The following is a 25,336-nucleotide window of genomic DNA, read 5'->3' on the forward strand; positions in this document are numbered from 1 at the left end:
CTCCGGAATTAAACCCAAGCGAAGCGTAACGCAGCGCAGCATTAAATTAATATTAGGCACTTGAGCCTGCCCGAAAAGGGCTTGCAGGACGGAGTTAAATTAAATAACAAAAAAAAAAAGGGAGCAAAGAAACGAAACGCAACGATTACTGTGAGCAAAAAGTGTTGTGGAAATTAACCAGTTCATCCGATGTCCGTTGATGGGGAACCTTTGTCTCGTGACGCACCGCAGAGGAATTGCTGCTGTCCGCACCGCAACCAACGGAAGGATACCTGGGGGGGATGTTTCCATGTCATCGATGTGGCCAGGTACCTATTCCATTCGCTCACACACACACATACACCGCACAGGAAAAACGGAGAGGAAAGCACGCGGTGGTTGATGAAATAAAAAACGAGCCAAATTAAATTACTGCTCACCTAAGCATTAGGATTTATGGGCCAGCAAGGGTTTGTAGGTGCCCCTAACGGCGATGACGACGACTTCGAGTGCCAAGAGCAGTGTTTGCAACCGAGCGGAAAACTGCCAAAGACGCACCAGACCTTCCGAAAACGGAAACGGTGGGGTGTCGGTGATGAACTTCACCTTTCAGTTTGGAAAATAGGAGAAAGTGTGCGAGGTGAAACAGGAAGCAAGATGGCGAAATACAAAATACGCGCCAACGGGGAGGGGGGCCAATAAAGCAGAACTTACTTAATAAATGAACATTACTTTCCATTTGTGGGGAAGGGCGTTTCGCAGGTAGCGCACGCCAATGATGGATGGCCGAGGGCAACGCTAACAAGCCGGCTCGAGGGGCGCCAGAATTAATGGTCCAGTACGTTCTGATTAATTTCCAATCAGACTAATCCAGGGCTCCAGAAGATGGGATCGGGATTTCCCGGGACTTTCCCCCTTCCCCGCCCCACACGCGTCGGAAGTGGAGGAATTGAGTGTGAAAGAACCCACGCGGCCCAACCCCGACGAGGCAACTTGGTAGAAAAGACAAAGAGTCCCCCTTTCGGGCGCCACCGCCGCCCCAGCCGCGGCCGACACAAAACACATCCTGCACCATGAGCGAATTAATCTTGGCTTCGCCTTTCACCCGAAAAGCTAGAGCGGTCGGTGATGTAACCGCTTGATAATGGGCTTCCCGCAGCAGGGTTTGCTGCCGAGAAGCACACTAATCGAGCACGATAATACGCACAATTTTGGATCATTTGTGAGCGCAAGGGAGGGGGGCGAAGTTTGGCGGGGGCGCGCGCGCGCGCCGGAAATGGACCATCCTTCGATACATCCTCCATCCTCCTCCTCGTTCCGAGCGAGCGGTGCGGTGTGTCTTTTGTGTGGCGCAAAAAAAGGCTATCAATCCTGGACGACGAGTTGTTCGTCGAGGCTGGCAGGCACCCGCAGGATCGATTTTTGCAATCTACTCCTAATGGGAGTAGCATGCCATGGCTTTTTTGGGAGCGAGCTGCCGAATGAAGCCTAGGAAAAGCTAGGCCAGCTGGGGTTTTTTTCACGTCTGTTTGGCCGTTGTCGTTCGTTTGGCTCCGCAACTGAGCTCGCAGTCGTCGAGTGCAGGGGGGCTTCCCGGGGTGGGGGAGGCAGAAACCCCTCCAAAGAAAGACCATTTACTGGTAAATGGTTTCCTCACCTACCTTTGGGCCCCTTCCCCCTCCGGAAGTCTCTTTTCTCTCGGTCCCTGCGATGGGGTTGATTGGAAAACTGTTGAGCGAGAGGGAGTGTACGGGTTTTTCCTCCTGTAGGTTTTTACACCCCGGCACCCGCTCAGGCTTCCTACAGCACAAATGAGCTTCAGCATAAAAGTAAATCTATTTTTTGTTTTTGCAGATACTGCAACAAACGACCTCCCCCGGGATGGGTTGGGAAGCGAGCTGGAAGGTGATGAAAATGCGAAGCCACAGTGTCAGAGCCAGCAGCTGAAGGCAGGAAGTACGCAGCACAACGTACGCTCGAAGTGTGTGTGTGTGTGACCGACTAGACCACAATTAATCACGAGCACAAGGTGTTTATGTCAGACCGATGAGCAGCTCCAGATGCGCCTCGACCGCAAGCCTGGCATGCCGATAGTGCTGAAAACATCGTCATCATCATCGTCCTTGTCGTCGTCCTCGTCGTCGTCGTCGTCGTCGTACGTGTGTACATGTTGCAGTTGCAACCCAGCGGCTCCTTCGAGTGCATTCTTCCACTCACCACGAGGCGCTGCGACGATGCTGGCTTATGGGTACACGACCCTCGAGCAGCGTTTGAATAATGTCCCCCGCCCGTCGGCGAAGGGACGGCGTTTGATTACACGCGCACGGAAATGAACTACTCACGGGCGTGGTTCGGCCCCTTATCGCTGGCAACCAGTCGCCACCAAGCGAGCCGAAAAGCAAAAGGAAACCCCCCGGCGGTAAGTTGCCTTCGCACGCTCAATATGTTCGCCCGACCAACAGGTTCAGCTGGCAACCCTTGGGCGCGCGAAGACGGCGGAAGAAGGTTTGAATCGGGGGAAAAAAGGACCCGACCGGATACTCGAGTGGGGTCATCGGCAAGTCGTTCATCAGCTTACGCCCGAAACCGGAGCCCGCCGGCGGAGGCATACCACACGCTTCACTAGGCTTTTCCGAGAACCTCGATCAATCCCAGCGTCGGCCGAAAACCGACACCGGGAGTGAGGTGACTTTCTTTTTGTCTTTCAATGCGAGCGGCGATATTGGAATTTCGGTGCGTGGTTGGTCCCGCCCCGGGAGCACCTTCCACGGTGGCATCTTGCGAACGCCCAGGAAAACCCCCTAAGAACGATCGGCAGGAAAGAAAAAAAGACAGAAAGCTAACCCCTGAGTCACAGGCCGTCGTCGTCGTGGAAGCGGGAGCGTTTCGAATGGAAACCAATTGTGAGGATTAGTATCAACCTGCTCTGAATTGGAAATTTATCTCTCGCTCGGGCACAACGATCGGGCGACGGCGGAAGGGACCGATGGGAGGGGAGGCCGGACCACCCGCACCCGTTACACCCGACTGAGCTTTGCATACATTCCGAACTTCCGAACTACTTACTATTCCATCCTTTCTAGCTCGCCAGTTCGCCGAACATTGTCCCGGATGAGTGTTCAGCAGCCCGGGGAAAGTCGGCAAAATCGGCCACCGGTTTGAGCTGCCGAAATGCCACAACCACACACACACACACACATACATCCAACTCGACGAGGGTCATCATCGGGGCTCGGCACGACGGAAACCAAGAACCCGGGCAAGAGGCGTTGGGTTTCTTTCAGAAAGTGTCACCCGTAAATTTGATTTAGAAAGTTGCCGTCCCGGAGTTGGATGATACTTTTTCGCCGGATGCGATGGAAAGGGGAGGGGTGCCGACCGAGGGAAAGACTTTCCACGAAAGTTAAAAGTCATGGTGAGTGTCCCGGTCCGAGTTTTTGGCGGACAGGCGACCCCGCTGGGCGACACGATTGGTTGAAATGTTTTCACACGTCCACATCAGGACGCCGACAGCGGAGGACAGTTTAAAAGACAGTAACGGAGGGAAACAATGAGCTGAATTAAACATGATCCCCGAGGCGCGTTGGTCGTGCTGGGGCACGGCAGGGGCTCGCCGGGCCGGGAAGTCCTTTACGTGTTACAGCAGAGCTTATGCCACTCGGATCAACCGTTGGAGGACGCATTAACGAAATGGAGCTTTTAATGGAACCACTCCTTTCCGTGGCGACAAAAACCGATTACTTGTGTTCGCCATTGTGCAACCGTGTTTGTCTATTTTACTACTTTTTGCAGCATGTTTTTTTTAAATAACCAATCGCATACATCACACGGACAAGTGCGTCAAGCGATTGCACGCGGACACATTTGCATTCGCTAATAGAATAAATTTCCGATGGGACACAATTAGAACGACAAAAAAACGTTAATTAAAAACTGAACAAGAGTAAACAAACACCGGAAGGCGTTCATGCACGTCATGTTTGACGTAGCAAAATAACGCGACGATAAGCGACGTGTCGAATAAAAAAAAACCCCTTTGACAGTCTGTCTACTTTGATCCCAGCAAATGTGAAGACAAAGGACTTATCGGATAAGCCGGTCGGATTTTGGCGGCTTCCAACCCGCGAACCACAAATCGGAGTAGAGAAGAAAAAACAACTTTACGATCACAAAAATGCGAGGGAAGAAAGGAAAAGCCAGAGAAAAAAAATGTACATCAACCCCTTCCAGCGAAACCAATCTCGCTGCCAAAAGTAACCACCATAAAAAGAGGGAAAAGAAACAGCGCCTAGAGGCCACATAAATTTTGCGCCAAATCGATGCCTATGTATCTACTATTTGGAGAGCATTGCGAAGCAAACCCCCTCTCGTATGGTTGCTGCTCCGTGAAATTTATTTCTTGTTTAACTTCTTCCCTCTCGATACGGGATGGATGATTTCATTCGGTTTTCCCCCGAAATGCCTCCGGCTATGGACGATAGCGACACATACACACACGATATCGCCCACGTTTGTCTCGGCAGCAATCGACGCATGGAACGCAATCGAAGCGCAAGGAGTTGCTCGCCTCCCCCAAAGGGCCAAGAACACACTCAATCCTTACGACAGCGACGGTGATGACTGGCACCGGCACCGGGATGACACATACAACGGTACGCCCGGGCAGAAATCGGTGGGATTCCGGTGTCACGGTTCCGGAGAATGGGTAGGAATTTCATTGATTTCGATATTGCCGGATGTCCATTTGCTGTCATCGGAATCGTTTCCGTTGTTCCTTTTTTCTGCGCCAGCGTTTTGTTCTTTTCTAGTAACGTATGTATGGTTTGCTGGCTTTTTGCGAAGCGTACGACTTTCTCAAATGCTCCCGAAAGCGAATGTCCCACGCTGTGGTGTTGAAAAAGGGAACGTATTCCAACCGGCCGGCGAAGATTAGCCACTAAAGACCACTCGGATTGGTTTCTGGTGTATGTTACATTCTACGCTGGCTACGACGTCCCAGCCATAGGACGGACCAGAGATGTACGTAGAAGATGTTTTTTTTAACTCTCGTTCTTTCGTTTCATATGTTGTTTTGTTAACGAAACCCTGAACAGTATACTTTTACCACGCTTTTAGTTCTTTCAAAAATATTCAATTCTTATAAAAATATCCAATGTCATTCTTGGTTGTTGGTTCATGTCTTTTATTTGTCGTTGTTCGCTTCGTGTAAGATCGCAGGTATCTTTTGGGTGTGTGTGTGGGTGTATGTATGTGTCCTTTACCATACGAATTTACACGTGTATAGGTAGATCTATTGGAATGTTTTACACTTTCTCACTCCCACTTTGTCTGACTTTGTCCCTCGGGAACGCATTTTTTGTCTGTGTTCTTTTCTTTCTGTTTTATGTATTTTCACGTTATGTTTCTTATATTTTACCTTATTCATCTTCTTATATGATTTAAACTTAAAACTGTCGCGTTAGCACACTTTTACACGTTTGCTGACACGGATCCACCGTCACTTGTACTCCATTGACCTAGGTTAAATTCTAGCGTAATACTTTACAAACACTTCCCGTTCACATTCGACCACGTTCTTCTCGCGTCCGCTTTACAACCAACCGTTAAGTTTAGAGAGGTGAAAGTCTATACGCCCAGTGTTCCATCCTCTGTACTTGGCAAATTTGAAGCATCTTACAAAATATTGTACTCGTGATGTTTTGAATAATTTCCGTTTACCACATGTTTATCATTTTATCCGGCTTGGTGGTTGGGTGGAGCATTCACTCTTCAAAACATAACATAACGGATTGGCTCAAATAACGAATTCATCCTACACCTTAACAGAGAGTATTGATAACGTTGAGGTAACAAACGATAGGGTTGGAAGCTTTTTCTTTTAATTAAAGCTCATTCTTCGCACACCACAGCTTCTCCGGTTTACCTTTTGACTCTGATTGCCTTTAATATGTCTCACTCATCTGTCCACTTGTCTGTCATGGAGCCGTCACGCGGGTGGGGTAGTCATCAGAGCCTGCTTCTGGCTCGCTTGCGGACATTCCGACGGGTCCGGCCACCTGCGGCGACTTTTCAGCGCTGGACCTCTTTTTCATAGAAAAAGTCAAGCACAGACGGAACTCGTGACCCGTGCCCATTACCAGCAGCGTTTGGCATTTGTGTAGCGTTTCCGGCACGCCGGCCCCCTTACGATCCGCCCGCCAGCGTGCGCGCGATCCAGTGTGTGGCGAAGCAGCCGAGTCCTGTCAGGAAGGTGTCTAGAAGGATGCAACCAAACGCGGTGTCGGGGTCACGATCGCTGCCGTGCGAAGGCTCGGGAAGTTTGTGGCCCGGTTGCCCGGTATCCGCTATCAGTGCTAAACTGTTGGGCGTGGACCAACTGTGGAACAACCTCGACAGCCACGTCCCAATTAGGCTAATGAAATAAGACGTCTTGCCAAGGAAATCTGCTCGGGTCGTTGGGGCAAGGCGACCGGATGCCGAGGATGGCGCTGGGGGAAGAAAAGCAGAAACGAAAGTAAATGGATTAAAATTGTAAAGAACATCGTTCCTGTAGCTAATATTATGGACAAAATTAATCTAGGATCGGTAACGTCTGATCGAGGAATTTACTTCTTCCATTTATTACTTGAGGCAGGAATCTATCGTTTCGGATTACTTTAAATTTTTAAACAAAATGTTAAAAACATGAAACATGGATAATGTAACTTTTCGAGCAACATTTGAATCCCATGAGCTTCCACTAGGTACGGGTTTATGCAGTGCGGAACATCATTTACTCACCATCGTCTTTGTCGCTCATGAAGGAAAAGTGTACGCCATTGTCGCTGTTCGAGAGCACCCGCACCTGGGGGTAGTTTTCGTCCGCGAATGCCACCACCGACCGGCTGTACAGGTCGAAGATATGCGCGATGCATTCCACCTGCATTGCGAACGGAATGTGGCCATGAAATGAAAGTTGATAAAACAAACGCCGAGAGTTAAAACAATGTTCATTTGTACAATTGTTGGGGAGGAACATTCTTGTTCAGGCTGCAGAACTACTTCAACATTCAGATCGGGGGAATAAAAATGGCCACTGCACGTTGAAAACTGAACGATGAACTGCAAAAGCGGATCTTTTTCGCGCACCTGAGGTGAACCGTGAGTCAAAGTTAACGCAAAACTGTCACTCACTCGAGAACTGCGCTCGAACGGAGGTCCTAATGGTTGTTACTTTTGCTAAAACGCGGTGACAGTGAGAGACAGTTTGGTAAACAGTTTTATCCTAAAATTGAAATCAGGGGTTCGTTTTTTTCCCCCGTGCTCCGTCCTACTTAAGAACGGCCATGATTGCACGCCAACGTCACTAGCGGTAACTGACGTCGTGAATGGTGGCGTCCGCACCGTATTTCCCTCGAACCGACCACAACCTTTCAGGAAAAAAAAAATGGTGGAAAAGGAACGGAAGTAAAAACGGGGCAACGAAGCTACGGAAAATTATGAAACCTGCCGGGCCCAGGCTGCCATTCGCATACTTTCGATTCGCGTGCTTGTCATCGTTGCTTCAATTGACAGCCATTTTTTGGTGCATCGTCATCGTCGTTCCGAATGTTTCGAGCGCGTTCTGTGAACCATCGGTACAGTGAAATCAACGCATCGGCTGAGGCCCGGTTGCACTTCAGCGAAGCCGATGACAAATTTTTTGCACAGAACCATATCGGTGCGTTACGAAAAACGAAACGTTCGTAGCATTCGGACGGCATTATTCCCAAAAACTTCGCTTGCTGTTGTCAATCTTTTTTGGCCCATTGGCGTGGCCGGCTTGGTTCGGTTTCCGTTTTATTTTTCACATCACTTTATGGGCAGCAGGAATGCGAAGCAGGCCATCGATCTCAACATAACTCCCTTCTAGACGGTTCGCTAGCTGAGCCAAAACCGCACAAACAACCAAGTATTCAAATGTTCACGCCTAAATATTTCTCTAAATTCTGTAACCGGTTTCCCAGTCTGATTTTATTGCTACCAACGATTGAGAAGGTTGACCAGAGACCAGAGAATTCTAAACTGGTAAAGCATGCCAATTTATTGTCTAAAATCATGCGAACATGAGGCAAAGAAGAACACCGAAGATAATTCTGAAACCGATCACAAAGCGGATATCATAAAGATCAGCGATATGAAGGCTTATTTTGCTACTGGAGAACTCTGCTATATCGATGAAGAAATATTCAAGAAAGAGAGTATCGATAGCCAAACCAAAAAAAAATCGCACGATCGTCAGCAACCTTACTAACACTCGAACATTTGCCATTACCGAAGATATCTTCTATTGGACAGAAAATAACAGGCTAGTACTCCCCTGAACTGAGCTAGAACTAGCGTATTAATAACTATATTTCAATTTTACAGTAATATGATACAAAGTGTAAATCTTCATAAAGAATGTTAAAAAGCATACAATACAATAGTTCAGGCAACGTGACTTCACTGAATGTGGAAAGTGGTACGTGCTCCAGCTTCTACAGTCCGTGTGCCATCAACAACGGCAAGTGCCCAAAGAATACAATTTTACCTCGGAGCACGAGTGTTGTCTAGTAAAATCTGAACATCTATTTCAAATTCATTACTTCAGGCTATTTTAGGTTCAAAGGCCCAGTTGTGGAAAGTGGCTGAGAATGTTAATTCCATGTATCTACATTTTTGGCAAAAAGATTTTAGCTCGGTAAAAACCCCGTTCTATTGTATCACCTACATCCAATATGCGAATTGAGAATAAGAAGGTGAACATAAAATTGATTGATGGCATGATAGACTCAAAAAACATAAAAGAATTCATTTTTTCTTTTTTCGTTTCTGAAATCCAGTAGTCAAAAAGCGGGAATTACGCAATTATTGTAATAATTGCTTAATAAATGTATGCGATTTCAACTTTCTATTTGTTTTGTCTGCACTTTTCAATACGTTTTAGATTATTTGACTATTTATTCACTTGTAATATTAACTGATTGAACAGTGCCGTTCAGTCGATAAGGTAGACTAAAAAGAAGGAGGGAAAATTTAAGGCTTTTTACCGTTTTAGATCGTTTAACTACTTAGGGACTAGTAAGTACCAAAAAGCTTTTCCGTGTTTCATCCACAATGCAGTTCATTCTTTGCCTTAGAACGTTTAATAATCGTGTTGATAAATTCAGATGGCGTATGATGACGAATCGATTCGCGAATATGTTACCAACAGTGCATCCCAATTTTTAGCTACAGGCTGGATGTGGGTAGCACCCGTGTGTACACACGCGAAGCCATACGTCTCTCAGCGCACACTAGGTCTGGTAATGGACGAACTTGTTAGCAAAACTGTGAATCCGAATGAGGTTGTTGTTTCAAAACTTGTTCGTCTCGGTTCAAAACAGTCCGTGCCGTTCTATTTTTTCAGAGTTTTTCCAATTTTTGCAAATGATATGATTTCCCTCGCAATGTGAAAAACCTACATCTGGCCATAAATCACCGGAACTTGAGTCCCCAGTTTTTCAACCGATTTTGTTTGTTGTTGTTTTTTTTTCATTTCCTTTTTGCTCTGCTCAATTTTCCTAGGCCTCGCCACACTCGCTACAGCGAAACGCGATTGGAAACAGCTCCCCGCAGCGAACAAAACTCATTGAACTTTTATTTTCACCGCAGACCCCCTCCTAGCTTCACCACCTCTAGTCACTACCTTGCGTTTTTTTTTGTTGGTCCTTTTAGCAGGCAAAGCAATAAACAACTTTTATTCCGTAGTATTTCATATCGTGCCCCATACTAGCGCGCTCACCTCCATTCGTGATCCTTCTACCGTACCGCGGCCCCGAAGTCCAAATGGGGAAAACTTGAGAAAAATGGAACGGCTTTGCAGCGACAAGGAAAAAAACAAGAAAACCGGCAGCAGAGAGCCCGAACGCATTTTGGTGGATGATTTTCCAAATTTCAAATACATTTCCGATAACTCATTTCTCGCCCGGGCCACCTGGCGAAGTTCGGGTCCTTTCGGGCGCCCCCGCCCCGCTCCGTGCTCCCTGGCGTCGGCCCCATTTCGGAAAAGTGAAAGAAAATACGAAATGCTACGCAAACAGTACAACAGGTTCGGGCGCGCGCGAGTTCAACTTTGTTCGCTTACTGTTTTCTCCGGGTTTGGCCCGGAAGCTCCGGTCGGGCTCATAAATCATTCATGCGTCCCAGTGGATGCTGCCCCGCCACCCTCCGGATGAGGTAATGCTTATTGTTGGGCGAAATTTTCCGCACCTCCGCCGAACGGTGGAGCGGTGTTCTAGCGATTTAATTTATTTTAAACCCACGTGTTTTTTTTGCCTCCCATTTCCAGGAAGCACAGTCAAGAAAACACACTTCCTTGGGACGTTCTGCACGCCTGGTGCCGCCCGGAAGTGTGGCCCAATGTGCCGTGGAGAGGGGTGGGGGAAAGGCGGAAGCAGTGTCATTTTCGGAATGGCAATGCGAAATCACGGACGTGCGCTACATGATAATTTCCCTTCACGCCAAAGTTACGCCGCCGAAACGAACCGAAGCGAACCGTTGCAGGGAAATCAACAGTTAGGTTAAGTTACTCTAGGCCATCCCCTTGATCTAGCCACGAGGCACATCACCCACAGAAGCTAAGCACTCTCTCCAAACTCCCGTCCGGCGGAGGAAAATGAGCTAACCGAGGTAAGACATGCGGCACATTAATTCAATTATTTCATACAACTAGCCATCAATCAGCTGTAATTCACTCAACCAAACCAAGTCCTGTCCATAAAGCGAACCCCCAGAACTAGCCTCCCCTGGGGGTTGGGGAAGGGGGGCATGGTAAGCCTACAGCAAAACGAATAACGCGCACGCACCCGACCGGGTGAGCTGTAGGTCCGTCGCGCGGCGAGCGGGCGGGCAACTTCCGGTGTTTGGCAAATAATTAATTCCCTTTAATCAAAGCACCGAAAAGCAAGCACCCATGGCGGAGCTTTTGAATGTTTACTTCCGATGAAAAATATCCAATTAGTGAATGGGAAGCATCCAATTAGTGAGGGAAGATAAATAACAATCCCAACCAGCCCCTCCCTCCCCACATGGATGGCGCACCGGATTCTGGCTGGTAGTTGTGAAGCTTTCAAATTTCGGTAACGGAGGATCGCTTCCCCGACCGATCCCATTGCCCGATTGAGGGAAATATGCGAATCATTATCATATTTCCCTCACACCGCCCCCAAAACCGGACGCTGGACTGAGGCTCGACATTATCCAGCGTGGCTGTAGCCGTATTGATGAATTGGTCCTCGACCGGGCCAGTTATTTACAAGCAAATTGCCCAATTTTCAGTTGCACACTGTCCTGAAGCGCCACCTTACTACCACAGGCATCCATCCCCGTTGGGCTCGGTGATAAACAGCCGGAGTTTTCCTAGGAAAAGCGGGCATCGATTTCAGTAATAAAAATCGATCACGATTGGCCTTGTCTGGTTGTGTTTATTATTAAAATCGGGCACGGGATGGATTTTATATTCTACTTTTAATTTTCACTCAGGGTTTAAATTAAAGGTTGAATGTATTGAAAGAGTTATATTTAATGATGAAATATACCAAGAGGGTCATGGCTTTGCCACATGAACAACGGAGCCTGTTTGGAATCGACTAGTGTATGTTTCCATTTAGCAGAAAAGAGTTGTATTTGTACAAGCAACAAATATTGAATTATTTACATCTGACGGAGAAGCAAACAACAATTACACCTACATGTTGCGAAAGAAACTAACTGAAAGAACCTGAAGAGAGCAAATTGGTCGACTTACCTTCAGCTTCCCGTTGGGAAAGTGGCTGTGCTCGAGCAACAGCTTCAGGCGGGACACGGATGCCTCGTACCGATTGTTGCCGCCGGGCTTCCGGTGCTCACTTCCCGGTCCGGATGTGCTGCCCGTGGGCCTGCTGGTGGTGGTGGTGATGGTGGTGATGTTGCCGGTTGCCGCCAGTCGGTGCGGAACGGTGGCGATGTTCGAACCGGACCGGGTGGAGCTACCGACGCTACTACTACTACTACTACTGCTGCTGCTAGTACTCTGGCTGAAGGTCATAAGCTCATCCGACCGATTCGTACTCGGTTCGGACGAGACGGGCTCCGCCGACTGTTCCCCCGGTGGCCGCTGTTGTTGCTCCTGGTGCTGGGAAGACTTATCTAATTGTGTTTTCTTACTGCTAGGTTTACCCCTGCCCGACGCCCCGTCGATGGAGGCTGGAAGTGTTTGGAACTCCAGCCGGGAAGGGACGGCGAGCGGCTGGGGAAGCGGCTGGTCGTTGATGAGCCACTCGAGTTTGGCCGCCGGCAGCGACGGAGCGATCGTGCACGTCACCTCCAGGAACTCGTCCGCGCCGTAGTACGGTTTCATGTCGACGATCTTCGGATCGGTCGCCGGCGGATCGACGACGTTCATTGTGCGTGTCGCAATCTTTGTGTGGAATGATGGAGCCGCTTCGGTGACCTCGCAGCTATACTTGCCGGTACTCTGCGGCTCGACACCGGCCAGCACCAGGTGGCTGGCATTTGAGAGGTTCACCTGTGATAAGAAAGAAACGAAGTTGCTCGAACACATCATTCTCGCCATGTTTGTGATATTCTAGTTTACTTACGCCCACGTTGATGCCCGCCTTCGGGAAGATCTTGATCGAAGGAATCTCCTTGGAGGTGTAGCGGAAGAACTCGTGCTTGCCCTTGTACCACTTGACCGAGTAGAGATCCTCGTCCGGCAGGTCGCACTCGCAGATGAGCGTAACGCTCGAGCCGACCAGGACCGCAATCGGTACCTTCACGTGCACGCTCTCCAGTCCCAGGACACTGTAGGACACTGTTGGCCCGGAAGAAAAAGAAGAGAAACGAGAAAGGCCACTCTTAGAAGAAAGCATGCGAGTGTTGGGTAAAAGTTTCCCCGAGAAGAAATTGCCTTGCGAAAAAGGGTCCAGCCACGAGGGGCCTCGATTAACGTCTGAGTGAGTGAGCAAATCCCGATTAGGGGCTAAAACTAAGGCGTCCGGCTTAGGAGTGGACCTTATTTGATTAACATAAACAATCGTGCCCACCGGTGGCAGAGATGCGGAATAATACATGCGACCTCGCCTCGTTGTCGGGTCCGGGCGAGCAGGAGGAGAAGGCGCAAAGCCTTCAAAGCCCCGGGTGAGAAGAGATTCTTGGCCGCCAATTTCCTACCCAACCCCGAGGGCCCCCCCTCGAGATGAGGCTCGCTACACGAAACGCAGACAAATTTCTTAACTCTCGGCAATCATTTGGAATAATCTAATCCACCCGGGATGGTCCAGCACCAACACTTTCACACTGGCACGGGCGCTTATTCAATAATGAAATAACCAAGTTGTTCCATTTCGATCCGGCCCCATCACGGAGGCCGGAGCGTTCGTGTTTATGTTTGTGAGTGTCGCCGGCCCTTTTGTGGCATTCGCACGTTTCCCGTGCCTCCCTCCGCAGCGTTGTTTCCTTTTCTTCCCCCCGATGGCGAGGGAAACTCCGCCGAGGATACACATCCTCCACACACCAGCAGTCTGATTCGCCGTATTTAAGACACTCCTCGCCTATTGTGCCTGGCAGCAAGGAGTCGGTTGGGGGGGGCTTTCCTTTGTTTGGATGTTTGCTTTGCTGCTCATTTAACTCGTGTTTGCATATTTGTTCACGCATGGATACATTTCAATTTAAATTCCCATTTTTGCTCTCAAGCTCGACGTTTTAATGTGCGTGTGGGCGTGCGGCTGGGTGAAGCTCGAGAGCAAAAGGCAAGTGAGTGCCTCTTGTCGTGGCGCTTGGGATAGGGGGGGAAAGTAAAAATAAATAAATTATGCCAATAAACCGACCGGGCCCGACGAAACCAGCCCGCCGACTGCTGCATATTCATCCACGTTGCAACGAAACCCGATTTCCCTTCCGGTAACGCCGAGAAGTATCCTTCCCTCCTCCCCCACCGAGACATAAATTTGCTCCGTTGATTTTTTTTTGTGCCGACTCGGCATGCCAAAAATCGTGTCAAAATGAGAAGCGACACAACCGAGGAAAGCATCCGGATTGAGGCAATAATCGTAAAATAAATATAACCATATTTTGTCGCTCCCGTTCGCTCGTTGACACCGGCGGGCAGTGGAAGGCGGCCCCATGCAGAGGGAAGTGTTATTGATCATGTTTTTCACTTCTTTCCCACCAAAAATCCTCGCCCTTTCCCGCTCGCCCGACCAGGCGGAGACCAGGCCCCTGTCACATGGAACGGATAATTTCATTAAAAGCGAAATAAAAACGAGGTGAGTGAATATGGTGCGGCAAAGCTTCCGGATGTCTGGGGGGTGGGATCGGGATCGTACGGGGTTGCCTGTTTGTTCTCGTCCCTTTTTACCCAGGCCCAGAAACAAACCCAGCCAACCAGCCAGCCCTTGCGTGGGCCTAATTTTCCCCGACGCTATCAAAGCGCCGAAGCGAAAGCAAATGACTTTGAAAGGGGGCTGTTTGCTGAAAAACTTTTAAACACCCCCGCACCCCCTACTGCACGGTGGGTCCTACTCCTTTCCCCCCCTCTCTCTCGCTGAAATTGGACTGCGCTCCATTGTTCCCGTGGCGTACACTTCTTATCGCCGACCTTTCTTTTGCGAAGTTAACCGGAACTTGGATCCTTCCGGGCGTTCCCTTGTCAAATTATCTGTCGGGGCTAACTTGGTCTGCGTGAATTTTTCCCTTTTTACTCACAGGAAGGTGGGGAAGAGGGGGGGAGGGGGAGGATAAGGTGCGGGATACTATCGCACCGACGGGCACCGTCTAACGATCTTTCTTTTCATGCAAAGCCAAAATCACATACGACAACATCAAAAAGGGAAAAATGCCGCAGGTAATGGGTCTTTAATGATGTCGACTCGCACACGGTACGGTATTTTCGCCAAGCACATCACATTTCCAAGCCCACCCCGTGTGCCCGTACCCAGGGAAAGTCCTGTAATGATGGCGTTCCGCAGGTCGGTGGGGTTTTTCCTCCACCGAACGCCGTACGTGGTGTCGGTGCCGTAGCTCCATATCCTGCGCGAGGGTAGATTCCATTAGCAATTTGCGAAGATCTCCACCGTTATGGCGGCGGGGAGGGCAGCCGACAGCAGTAGAAGTTTACGATAATGATTTCCCAATGCTGCACGGCACAGTCCGACAAAAGGCACCGATCTTGTTTTACAAAAATATACATAAGCCAGCCAGTTACCTTGAATTACCCACCGAATGGATATATTCATTGCCAACCGCACGGGATTTTCGGCAACTCACCCGGCATCTCTCATCCAATCTTCCAATCCCATCCGAGCGCTTTTCGGGTGAACCGCAAACTGTCAACCCACGTACGGCTCAGTTTCGGCACACACATCACCGGTCCGTTGAAGTACCTCCACTGCAAATCCCTCCCAGCGTTCCGACCTCCATGAGGCCTTAAGCTTCGGGGTGAGTATTTTTCACGACGTGCATATTTAACAAACCGGGCTTAGCGAAAATCATTCACGCCGCTTGAAAGAAGGATCGGTGGCAAAATAATGCTGTCCGCCGATGACAGCATTTTCGCACGCGCACGGATAACGACGAGACGGTGGGAGGGAGGAGGGTGGAGATGGGAAAAGTTTCATCAAACAAGGCCCGCTAATTGCTCGCTGTTTGCGCTCCGACTGCTTGTTGTGCTTATACCTGAGTAAACGGAAGCGGGTTCCCAACAATATAGCGCAAGGAAACTCGATCGCATGCCCGGGATGATAAATGAGCGGGAGCAGCATGTTATTTTGGGTGTGTTATTACAATATGTTCCGGTCGCCGCTGGCCTTTTCCCCCGCCCAGAACCCCCCAAGCCATCTCGAAGCGATAGCTAATGAAATGGATACCATCACTGCTGGGATTCGTGAAGTTAACAGAGGAAGAAAATGGTTCTTCTCATGTACGCAATTTATCATACGCCGACAAATCGTTGTGAAATGGGAGGAAATAAAAGGAGAAAAATATAAAACGCCCCCCAAAAGCCGACAGCATTCCGAATCGGAACACAAAGTGTGTTGTCATCTGGATGGCTGAAGGTATAAATTACATTTGCTAGCAAACTGTCCGAACTGGGAAAGGACTACAGATGGAAGCTACGATAAGATGGTCTACGTTTATCAACCGTCCCACCATCCTCGAAGACCTTTCGTTTTGTTCGGAGATACATAAATTTACTGGGAATTAGCAAACATCCTTAGATTGCAAAACCTGCATCGTTGCTGAGATGGTTCGGGCAACATCTTATCAAAGAATAGGAGCGCCCTGCCTTGAGTTGCTGGCCGAAGAAATAAGCTCGCAACAAGCAAACACACACCCCGGGTATGTGGCGTGCCAGTCATGTGCAAGTGTGCACCGTACTGACCATAATCTGCCCGGACGACTACACCGTACATTTCGTAGCATGTTTACAACCCTCGCTCGTACGCTTCGGTGGTGCGCTTGGAGTAAACAAGTCCTTGCGAACGGACGGACGGACGGATGGAGCTGATTGGAAATGCTCACTGCTGCACCAAAGCTTCGGTCAGGACCAAGTGCAACGGCACGCCTTCTTCCACTGTGAGTTACTTGGCCGAGCGTGTTGCTTGCTCCTCGAGGAACCCCGCGTCTTCTTCGGACACCGTTTTGTGCCGTCCGATAATGATCTAACGGAAACTGGTGAACGAAACGAAAGGCAGCGGATAAATCCGTACCGTTGGGATGCAGTCCAGGAAGTTCGGGTAACAGGTGCGCATCCTTCGGTCTTGGTTCGACACGTGCCCACGTCTCCGTACGAAGATCGGTTCCAGTTTAAATCAGTTACCGATGCTGATACTGGTGGAGCAGATGCTTGCTTGTGCCGGGCAATAAAATACGAGCATTAAAGCGATACCCGGGAGTTGCAGCGGGTTGGGTTGGGCTTTTGCGAAGGGTGCCCGGAACCCGTAGGACCGGTTCAGAGTGGCTGGATATTTTGGGCAGAGGAAGAGCTTGTGTAAGATTTATGTCCATGCATGCACATGCAAATACTGCCACGAAGTGGAGCACGAGTTACAAGAATGTCCCAAGCTTCCATACGTCGATCATTGGGTTCGGGTTTAGAAATAGAACCTGCCGGACTGATCCCCAGGGGGGTCTTCCAAACAAATTATCACCCAAAATTAACTAGCGATAAAAGCTTGGAGATTGCAATTTGCTCCGAAATGCGATGCCTTGTTCGGGACGAGGTACACTCAAGTCCGGATGGGAATGTCGTGTTCCCATGGAGAACTAGGCAACGGCGGTTGGGTACCTCTTGCCAGAACACACCAACACACACACGCTCGCACACAAACCCCACATTTTTCCTACATAGCACACAGGAAAAACCCTTCCGCATTCGCTCACTAATAGGTTTTTACCGAAACAACTGGCTGCAAATTGGAGAACCATGCAAACGTGCCTGCAACGCTAAAGTGCCCTCGAGCTGGCTCAAGTGCAGGAACTGACGGAGGAGAGATTTGAGGACAAAAAAAAAGAGAAGGGACGCCAACCCTTGAGCAAGGAATTGTGCCCTCCCCCTGGCATGTCGCATGGGGTTAATGGAGGGTGGAGAATGGAAAGGAGATACGTTGAAGAACGTGTGAATAATTGATTTTTTCGTCCCTTTTCTGGGGGTGTGACTATCGTTTGCTTCGGTGGTGATGGTGTCTAACTTTGAACGGTCCCCTCAAACCCTTTGCCAGGGAAACGAGGGGGATCTGGGCACCGGTCCAGAGCGGGTGTGGGGGCAATGGGATTGAACGTGGCACATGAGTGCACAGAATTCATGATTCTCTGCAGCCTCATGTTTCATGCATCGAGGAGTTTTTAGAAAGTGTGGCGAAGGATGGAATGTATACCGCTGGATGACATGTCCCGGGAGATGCAATTCGGAGAAGAGCGCGTCAAGCCGGGGCAAAAAAAAAGATGGCCGTCATGATAGCTGCAAGTGGATTCTGGTTCTCCATCCTTTTTTCCTGCGTCGTACCTCGTCCGGATAAGATTATCACGGCCAATTTCGTGATGAATCTCAAAAGCTACTGGTAGTCGGCAGGAAAAAAAAAGGAAACCCATCCATTATAAACTATGTATCTTCAGTTACAGATTTGCATTTCACGAGTCCATTTTCAATGGCCTGACCATTCGGTTGCTAAAATTCCATTTCGCTTCTGTTTTTTGCCTCCGCGACAATTTAATCGAAATCGGATCGCTGAAACATAGCCCTACCATTCGGGCCACCAGGGAAAATTGTTAAACACTCCACTCGAGGCTCAATTATTCATCGATGCACGGTCCGCACAAATGGGAAAAACCCCGATCGTCAGCACGTTCCGAGTGGACGCTTTTTCGTCCCGAGGGCGTGGGATGACTGAAAATCCAGCTTCCAATCATGGAATGCATTTCCAATCGCTCGGCCACTAGACGGGATTAGCGGGAACACGGGAACGTATTTGTTCGGGATGGTCAACCCCTGGCTAACGCTCTAAGCCCTAAGCTTATTTGTGTCCAATATGGCCAGCGTTAGTGCAAAGTTCGGGAGGAAAGAGAACCCGCAACGTTCCGTGTATCATTTATGAGCGTCGACGCCATTAGACGCGACAGCGCCCGGCTCGGAAGTTCAATTGTTTGTGCGACATTTCCCGAAACGCTGGTTGACGTTTTGCGTACGACCGGAAATGAGCGGAATCGCACGCCGGTCGTTATCAGATTAAATCTAAATTTCAACTATTTCAAAGTTCGACCGACCGTACCGATTACGATCGGACACGTGCTTTAAGCCGAGTGCGCCGAGTGCCGGTTCCAAATAAAACATCCGCAAAAGGCTTCCCCCCCCCCCCCCCCCCCCCCCCCGCACCATCCGTCCGTCGACCCAACCCCTCCCGGTCTAACACATTTCTGTTCAGCTTTTCAATTAACCAGAAAACTCAAACTCAATATGCTCCACCGAACCCACCCGATGCTTTGATCCTTGGCTTTCGGTCTCGGTCCCGGAAACAATGTTCCACTCACTTCCTTTTTGCCCGCACGGGTGGGCGGGAACCACAACTCCCAGCAGGGAAAATGGAAGGGCCTTCGGTACTCATTTCCCAACTCCCCAGTTACCCCCTTACCTTTCAATGCGAGCAGCTGCAAGAGGTAGAGGACGACCTTCGCTCGGGTGGAGAACATTTTCACTGCTTCCGCCTTCGGCCGCGGCGATCGCAAAACGCTCAAACGCTTTTCCGGCGCCGGCTAGTGCCGATCGTCGATTTCCATCCGTGCCGCCCTATGTTCATCGCCCCTCGGGGGGTAGGATTTCCCTCATCGGGGTCGCCGGGTAGGTCACGAGCGACGGGGCCGTTCACAATTGTTGCTCATTTACAGCACACAGACACGGAGACGAGGGCAAGCGAAAACGTCGGCACTTTCCCGTTAGCTCGATTCCACGTGAGTTCACTAATTGCACGAACGGTTCGGAAATAGTTTTCCCCCACCGCCACTCACACGGGAACGCTTTGGTTAAGCCTTTTTCCAACTGCTGAACGCTATTACTTTACCGGTGTGCCTCAGTTTTGGCCCACGAACCGCAAGGTCACCACGGAACAATTTTTCACTCCGACACACACACACACACACGCACACAGAGACCGGAAAACGGGTGAAATCTTTTCGCTTTTCGCTATCAGTTACACCAGCAGCAACTCGTTCGGTTTTGTGCTCGGCACGAAACACTTTCGTTCACTTGCTCGTTTTATTTCCTCCTCCGAACGAAAAGCACTAGAAGCGGCTGAAACTCTCCATCTGCATCCAGGGGGGAGGATGGCTACCAGCAAAAAGCAAGCCACACACGGGCAGCTGCGAACCTTTCCTGGACCGCTGGCCGACGGATGTGTGGCTGGCAAATCATTTACCACTGCACTGCTTCCGGAAAATAGCGGTGTTTTTCTCCACGTCCACACGGTGTAATTTGTTCTGTCCCTTTTTTTACCTTTCGATTATAGCTGCGATTGCGGGAAATGGAAAAGTTGATCAAATGAACGCCAACTTGGATCGCCCGCTAGGACGATCAGATCAGAGCGTCTATGCTATCTGCTGGAAGATTGCGGCATGAAAAACACAACGATATCTCTCGGTTAAGACAAGAGCGTACCTTCTGACTAAATGGCTCCATTTAAATGCAAACAGTTGAGTGGAGTTTGACTGAGATAACCGAAGGAACCGAGAAAAACAAAAAACACACAAAATCACAATTAAGTTCCTCCCTAACACAAACACACACACACACAAAATGTTTCATTTCTGTTCCAAAACATCAAAAAAGTGTCAAAGGCAACGACGGCGGGTCTTCGTGCAGAAGAAGAATTATTAGATTCCATTTAGTATCCGAGTCGCTGGGGATGCTGCCGTGATGTTGTTTAACCATTCTGTGGGATGGGACTGGTTGCTTCTTCGATCTCCACGACGAGCTCCACCAAAAAAAAAGCAGTGCTTCCACCGAACGCCGATGGGAACATAACCATTTGCCACCAGGTGATTTATTTTTCCGACCGGCACACACACACACACACAAATAATCCCTTTTGTACCGATGACGGGGGCTCACATTTCAGACATTATAAGCAAGTCACTGCCACTACTACTGCCGACGGGTCAATGTCATTCGTGACTACGGCCAGCGGGTTATGCTTCCCAGCATGAATGGGGCGAAAGTGGCATCGAGTGTGGTGGGGGGGGGGGGGGGGAAGCGATGGGGAAAAAAGCGGTGAAATAAAATAAGAGCTAAACTCGAGCTGATTAATTTCTTCTTAATTGGGCTGTGTGTCAGGGCAGGGTCATTTTTTGCCCGTGCCCATCAATTTAGGCCCCCGTCCCGACCAGAGCTAGTTCGCTTTGATGACGGCAAAATTGGTTGCACAATGGCCGACCGGACCGGGGGTTGCGTGGCGAATGTGGCCGAAGGTGTGGGGTTGCAAAAATTTGATTAATTAAATATGGCGCGCATCAAACGACGGAACACGTCGTTGTGTGCGCCCGTTGTGTGTGAACCGGTTTTTTTATTTCGTTCTAATATTCAGCCGAAAGAAATTGAATGGACCTCCGGAACGAGGTTTCACGATAATTTTGCAGTGAACGCTTGTGCGCTTGCGAATAAATCATATCCTTAACTTTCGGAGGTTGTGTGTGCCGGTAGACTGACGTAGACAAATAATTGATGGAGATTTTCTGTCTAAAGCGAAAAAGAAAACCTACACATGAGGCCTCTCACTCGCACGGAGAATTATCCTCGCTCCTCTCGCCCGGCCCGGGAGGACCGGCGGCCAGGCCCAGCGTCAACAATTATTCCCAGAATGGCGCGCTCTGGCTTTGCGACTCTTCTCGTCGCCATTTCCTTCTCGCAACGGCGCAACCTCAAGATCGGCGATAGCAGCCCGGGCGACGGGAGAACGAGATCCAATTAGGCCATCCCGCCCGGCGAAGCTTTCCATTAGGGCTAATTTAACAATTTCAGCAGTTTATACGCTTGTTTAAACAGGTTAACTGATGAACTCACGATCCCCCCAAGGGACATGAAAAGGGAGGAGGGGTTTGGGACGCGCTCCGGATGGCTGAAAAGTGCACGTAAATGTGTTCCCGCATGAGCGGGCGAATCGGAGAGCCGGGGTGGACACTCATGACTAATGCTCTTTGACGTCTTAATCGGGGCTCCCGGGGTCGTTTGATTCGCGCTAATGGACGTCGAATAATTGGTACGGCACGGAGCGGACAACCGACATCCGAGGAGCCTCAGGGAACGGCCAGGATCAGGAGTGAGCGAAAAAATTATCTACCCCGGACGGGAGAAGGAAAAGTGAACCGGAGACACACTGGGGTAAGGTTGGTGAAAATGGAAGTGCAAAAAAGGCCAAAATAAACCGCCCGCCTCATTCTCGTTCATTACTCGCTAACGCGCTTAACCGACGAAAGATAGCGGGACGGGATCGGTTGTGAACGGTGGAAGAAATTGCCCTTGGAATAGAACAACCTGAACCTGATGCAACCCAAAACACTTTAGAGCACAATTTCTCCAGAGTGAAATAAACAACTCATCGTAGATAGCCGGAGCGTCGTAGAGAATAGGGAGGGATATCGCCATGTTGACCCACAGCCCCCTTTCCCCCCTTCCCCCTCAACACTCTTTCCCAAAGAAAGGCCATTAAAATGGAAGAATGTTTACAAACAACAAATAGCGCACGGCCAAGAGGGAGACGGGTCAGGGCCGAGCGGGGAAATTTCGGTATCTTGTAAAGCTGCCAGCCACAAACCGGCTGCTTCGGTGCTGAAGGTCAGCATCGTTGCCATCAAACCACCATCCTCCGTCTGGGAAAACAGGAAAAAGGAGCACCGCAAAAAACCATCCGTATCTTTTATTGTTGCAGAAATAGAAATGCCAAGAGTCCTGCTTCTTGGAGCCCACGAGTGGTCCCCCTGGTGGAGTAGCGGCAGGTGGTGGTGGGTGTGGGTGGCTACAAGAACATGATTTTCCAATTGCGCCCATTCGTCTAATTTATGACAGACCGTAACATGTCCGTAACCTCACGCCAATCCCGAACCCAATCATCCATCAAATGCACTCGCTTGACGGTTATTGAATTAGTTTTGCACACAATCCGGATCCGGCCCGATCGTGCATCCGGTGCAAAAGGGCACCGGCTTAGCCACTTCCTGTCCTCCCTTTACCTGAGCCCACCGCTTTCCCATCGCCCAGACCGTTTGAAGTGTATCGCTCTCCCTGGACAGGTGATGGACAGCGTCGATAGCGTATCGTTTTGTTGCTCCAGTCCCCACCTCACCCCCACCTATCAGACGTAAGATGGACGTCTTTCGGTTGATTTGACAAATATGTGCCACGCTGCCGTATGCCCCACACGTAGCTGACCTGTGCGCCCCGGTCAAATGGCTTTCCTCCGCTGTTCCGGGTTTCTCCTACAGGCTCGAAGGAAGGGTGGGGAGGGGGGGGGGGGAGTCGCAGGGAACAGGCGACCGTAAAACTGAAATCATCGGACGATTTAGCACACGTGCGGTTACGGCTGGTTCACCTTAACTTTTACCAAACCCAAGGGCGGCCAAATGGGTTTTGTGCCAGAAACTGAAGCACTGGACCAAGGGGTGGGAAACGAGGGAATGATAGTCTGGCGAGGATCATGGGTGTTTTATGGCCTGCGCTTTGGATTTTTCGGGCCCCGGTGACGCTGGCCAGCCGTTTGTTTCTTGCCCCCGAGGGAGGAAGTTTTCTTTTCTCTCTCTCCCTCGCTTTTTTGTTTTTCTTCGGTTGGGTTGTGTTGTTTTAGTTTAGCTAGTGGTCGTCGGTTTTATGACTATGTGTAATCGATAAATCGATCCGACTTTCTGTGTCAGCAATAAAAAGGGTACTCACACACACACACACGCAGGCCATCCCAGGAGAAAGGTCCCGTATTTTTTTGTTTGCCGACCACAGTTTGAGGTCCTGCCATCGTTGCAAAAGTCTTGGGACGGCCACGATTACCGCCGCCCGACCGCCGGATGTGGGTCAGCTCCATAAACTGCACGGCACCGCACCTCCAAAGGGTTTGGGCCGCGTGTGGGGGGCATCTCTTGGAGGGTGGAGGAAATTGATGTGCTCAGGTGTTTGGTTTCGGGGCTGGACAATAACCACTCGACCGTGTTCACCTGTAGACCGCACCCTAAACCCGGGATTAGATTAGTTCGATTCCGCACCGATTATCGCTTCACGTTACCAGCTGCTTTTTTTTTCATTTTTTGTGTATTTCTCCCCGGGTTGCACCGCGTCCGGGAAGGAACACGTGCTCGATCACGTCCGAAAACGCCTACCCGATATTGATTGGGCGGCGTTTCTTTGGTTTTATTTCGATTCCAACCCCGCTCGGATTGCAGTTTGATGCGAATTGGTTTTAAAACTCGCACCACGATGCGGCGAAAATACCGGTGGAAAACCTGCGAGTGGCAAAACGAAACGAAACGAGAATCCCCCCCCCCCCCCCCCCCGTTTTACGGCAAGCCAATCAGCCCCGAAATCTGGTTATGTTGGAATTATAAATCCTGCCCTGTTTCGGTGGATGAATCATTATCAACGCTGCCAGTGCTCGTTGTTTACGAGATGGATTGATGGAGGTTGCTTGATGCCGTGTTGAAGCGGGGCCGAGACAAAGAGGAAGGAAAGAAGAACAAATTCCTTGTGCTTAGCGTGCCGCGCCTTCCAACCACCAGGCGTCTCCACCATCAGGGCTGGAATTCCAAGGCGCCCTACACGGAACCGAGCGCAAGACACGAAGAAAGTCTGCAATGGACTTGTGGTTGGCTTCAAGCCTTCGGCCCATGCCTTCGATGCTCCGCCCCGCATCAACCATCGGATTTGGAATGTTCAGCCTGGCGTGAAACATTCGCACTACCACCCTTGCTCCCCGCCAGGAGTTGCGCGGTGCCCGAGGGGAGGGTGCGCGGGTGGCCGAAATGGGCCGTTGGGCATCGCAATATTGTGCGTCGTAAAACCGACCGTTGATGATGATTGGTTTCCATTTGAATAAATCTTTGCGAGCGCTCTGTGAGGCAGCAAAATGGAAGATGGATGACTGTTTTAGGTAGGATTTCGTGAGAAATTTCTTGTTTTTGCTCCATCACCAACACTCCCCTTTCGCACTTGAAGGGCTCCTTGCCAACGCTTTCGTTTACTTGCCATCGGTCAATTGCGGTGTTCTCTCATCAAGTGTTGGTAACGTATTATTGTTGAACATTTTATATTGGGAAGCAACGCATCCCTTGCTTTCACGATGACTTCACTCGCTCACCAATTAGACCATTTAGACTTCGGAGACAATGGACAACTTAGGCATGTTGAACGGTATTTCTACAAATTTGTGAAATGAACCGTCGAAGTATGCCTCGGGTTGATACGCGAAAGGTCCCCCACATTCTACGGATGCTAGGAAAAACCTAAGCGCCCAAAACATCCGGCACGTGTTAGGCGACGGGAAAGTTATAGACAATGATAATTTCCAGAACCGGCTGGTTCATTTGATCCACCTCCGCGCTGCAGGGAAGCGATCTGTTGCTGAGAAAGAAGAAAAACAGTGTAAAATGTTGTTATGTCAGTCGTGCAGGAGAAAAATAACGTTAAAGAAACATACAAATAATGTTCGGTAAAACCTGAATCTTTTGCTATGGAATTCGACCCAAGAATGTGCGGGCGGAACATTGCTCCGTGCCGGAAAATGCTGGGGGAAAATATTTCGACCTTCGGTTTCTTCACTTCATTACGGCAAAAAGGCACAAATACACACCGGTCTACGTCAAAGGAAACGCT

At 49.7% G+C, this 25,336-nt stretch overlaps 1 protein-coding gene across 1 annotated transcript in view; it reads right to left on the reverse strand.

Annotated features, from left to right (window-relative positions):
* LOC131289635 (uncharacterized) overlaps positions 1-19,185 on the reverse strand; it is a 46,012-nt gene extending 26,827 nt beyond the window's left edge. Inside the window, exons 1-5 of the mRNA XM_058318932.1 lie at positions 19,128-19,185; positions 12,600-12,814; positions 11,979-12,526; positions 11,768-11,900; positions 6,760-6,898 (exon numbers count right to left, since the gene is read on the reverse strand). Coding sequence (XP_058174915.1) covers positions 6,760-6,898; positions 11,768-11,900; positions 11,979-12,526; positions 12,600-12,814; positions 19,128-19,185 — 1,093 coding nt within the window. The remainder of the gene's footprint in view (positions 1-6,759; positions 6,899-11,767; positions 11,901-11,978; positions 12,527-12,599; positions 12,815-19,127) is intronic.
* Positions 19,186-25,336: the final 6,151 nt, after the last annotated feature.

This window comes from Anopheles ziemanni, chromosome 3, assembly GCF_943734765.1.
Source record: "Anopheles ziemanni chromosome 3, idAnoZiCoDA_A2_x.2, whole genome shotgun sequence".
Taxonomy (NCBI): domain Eukaryota; kingdom Metazoa; phylum Arthropoda; class Insecta; order Diptera; family Culicidae; genus Anopheles; species Anopheles ziemanni.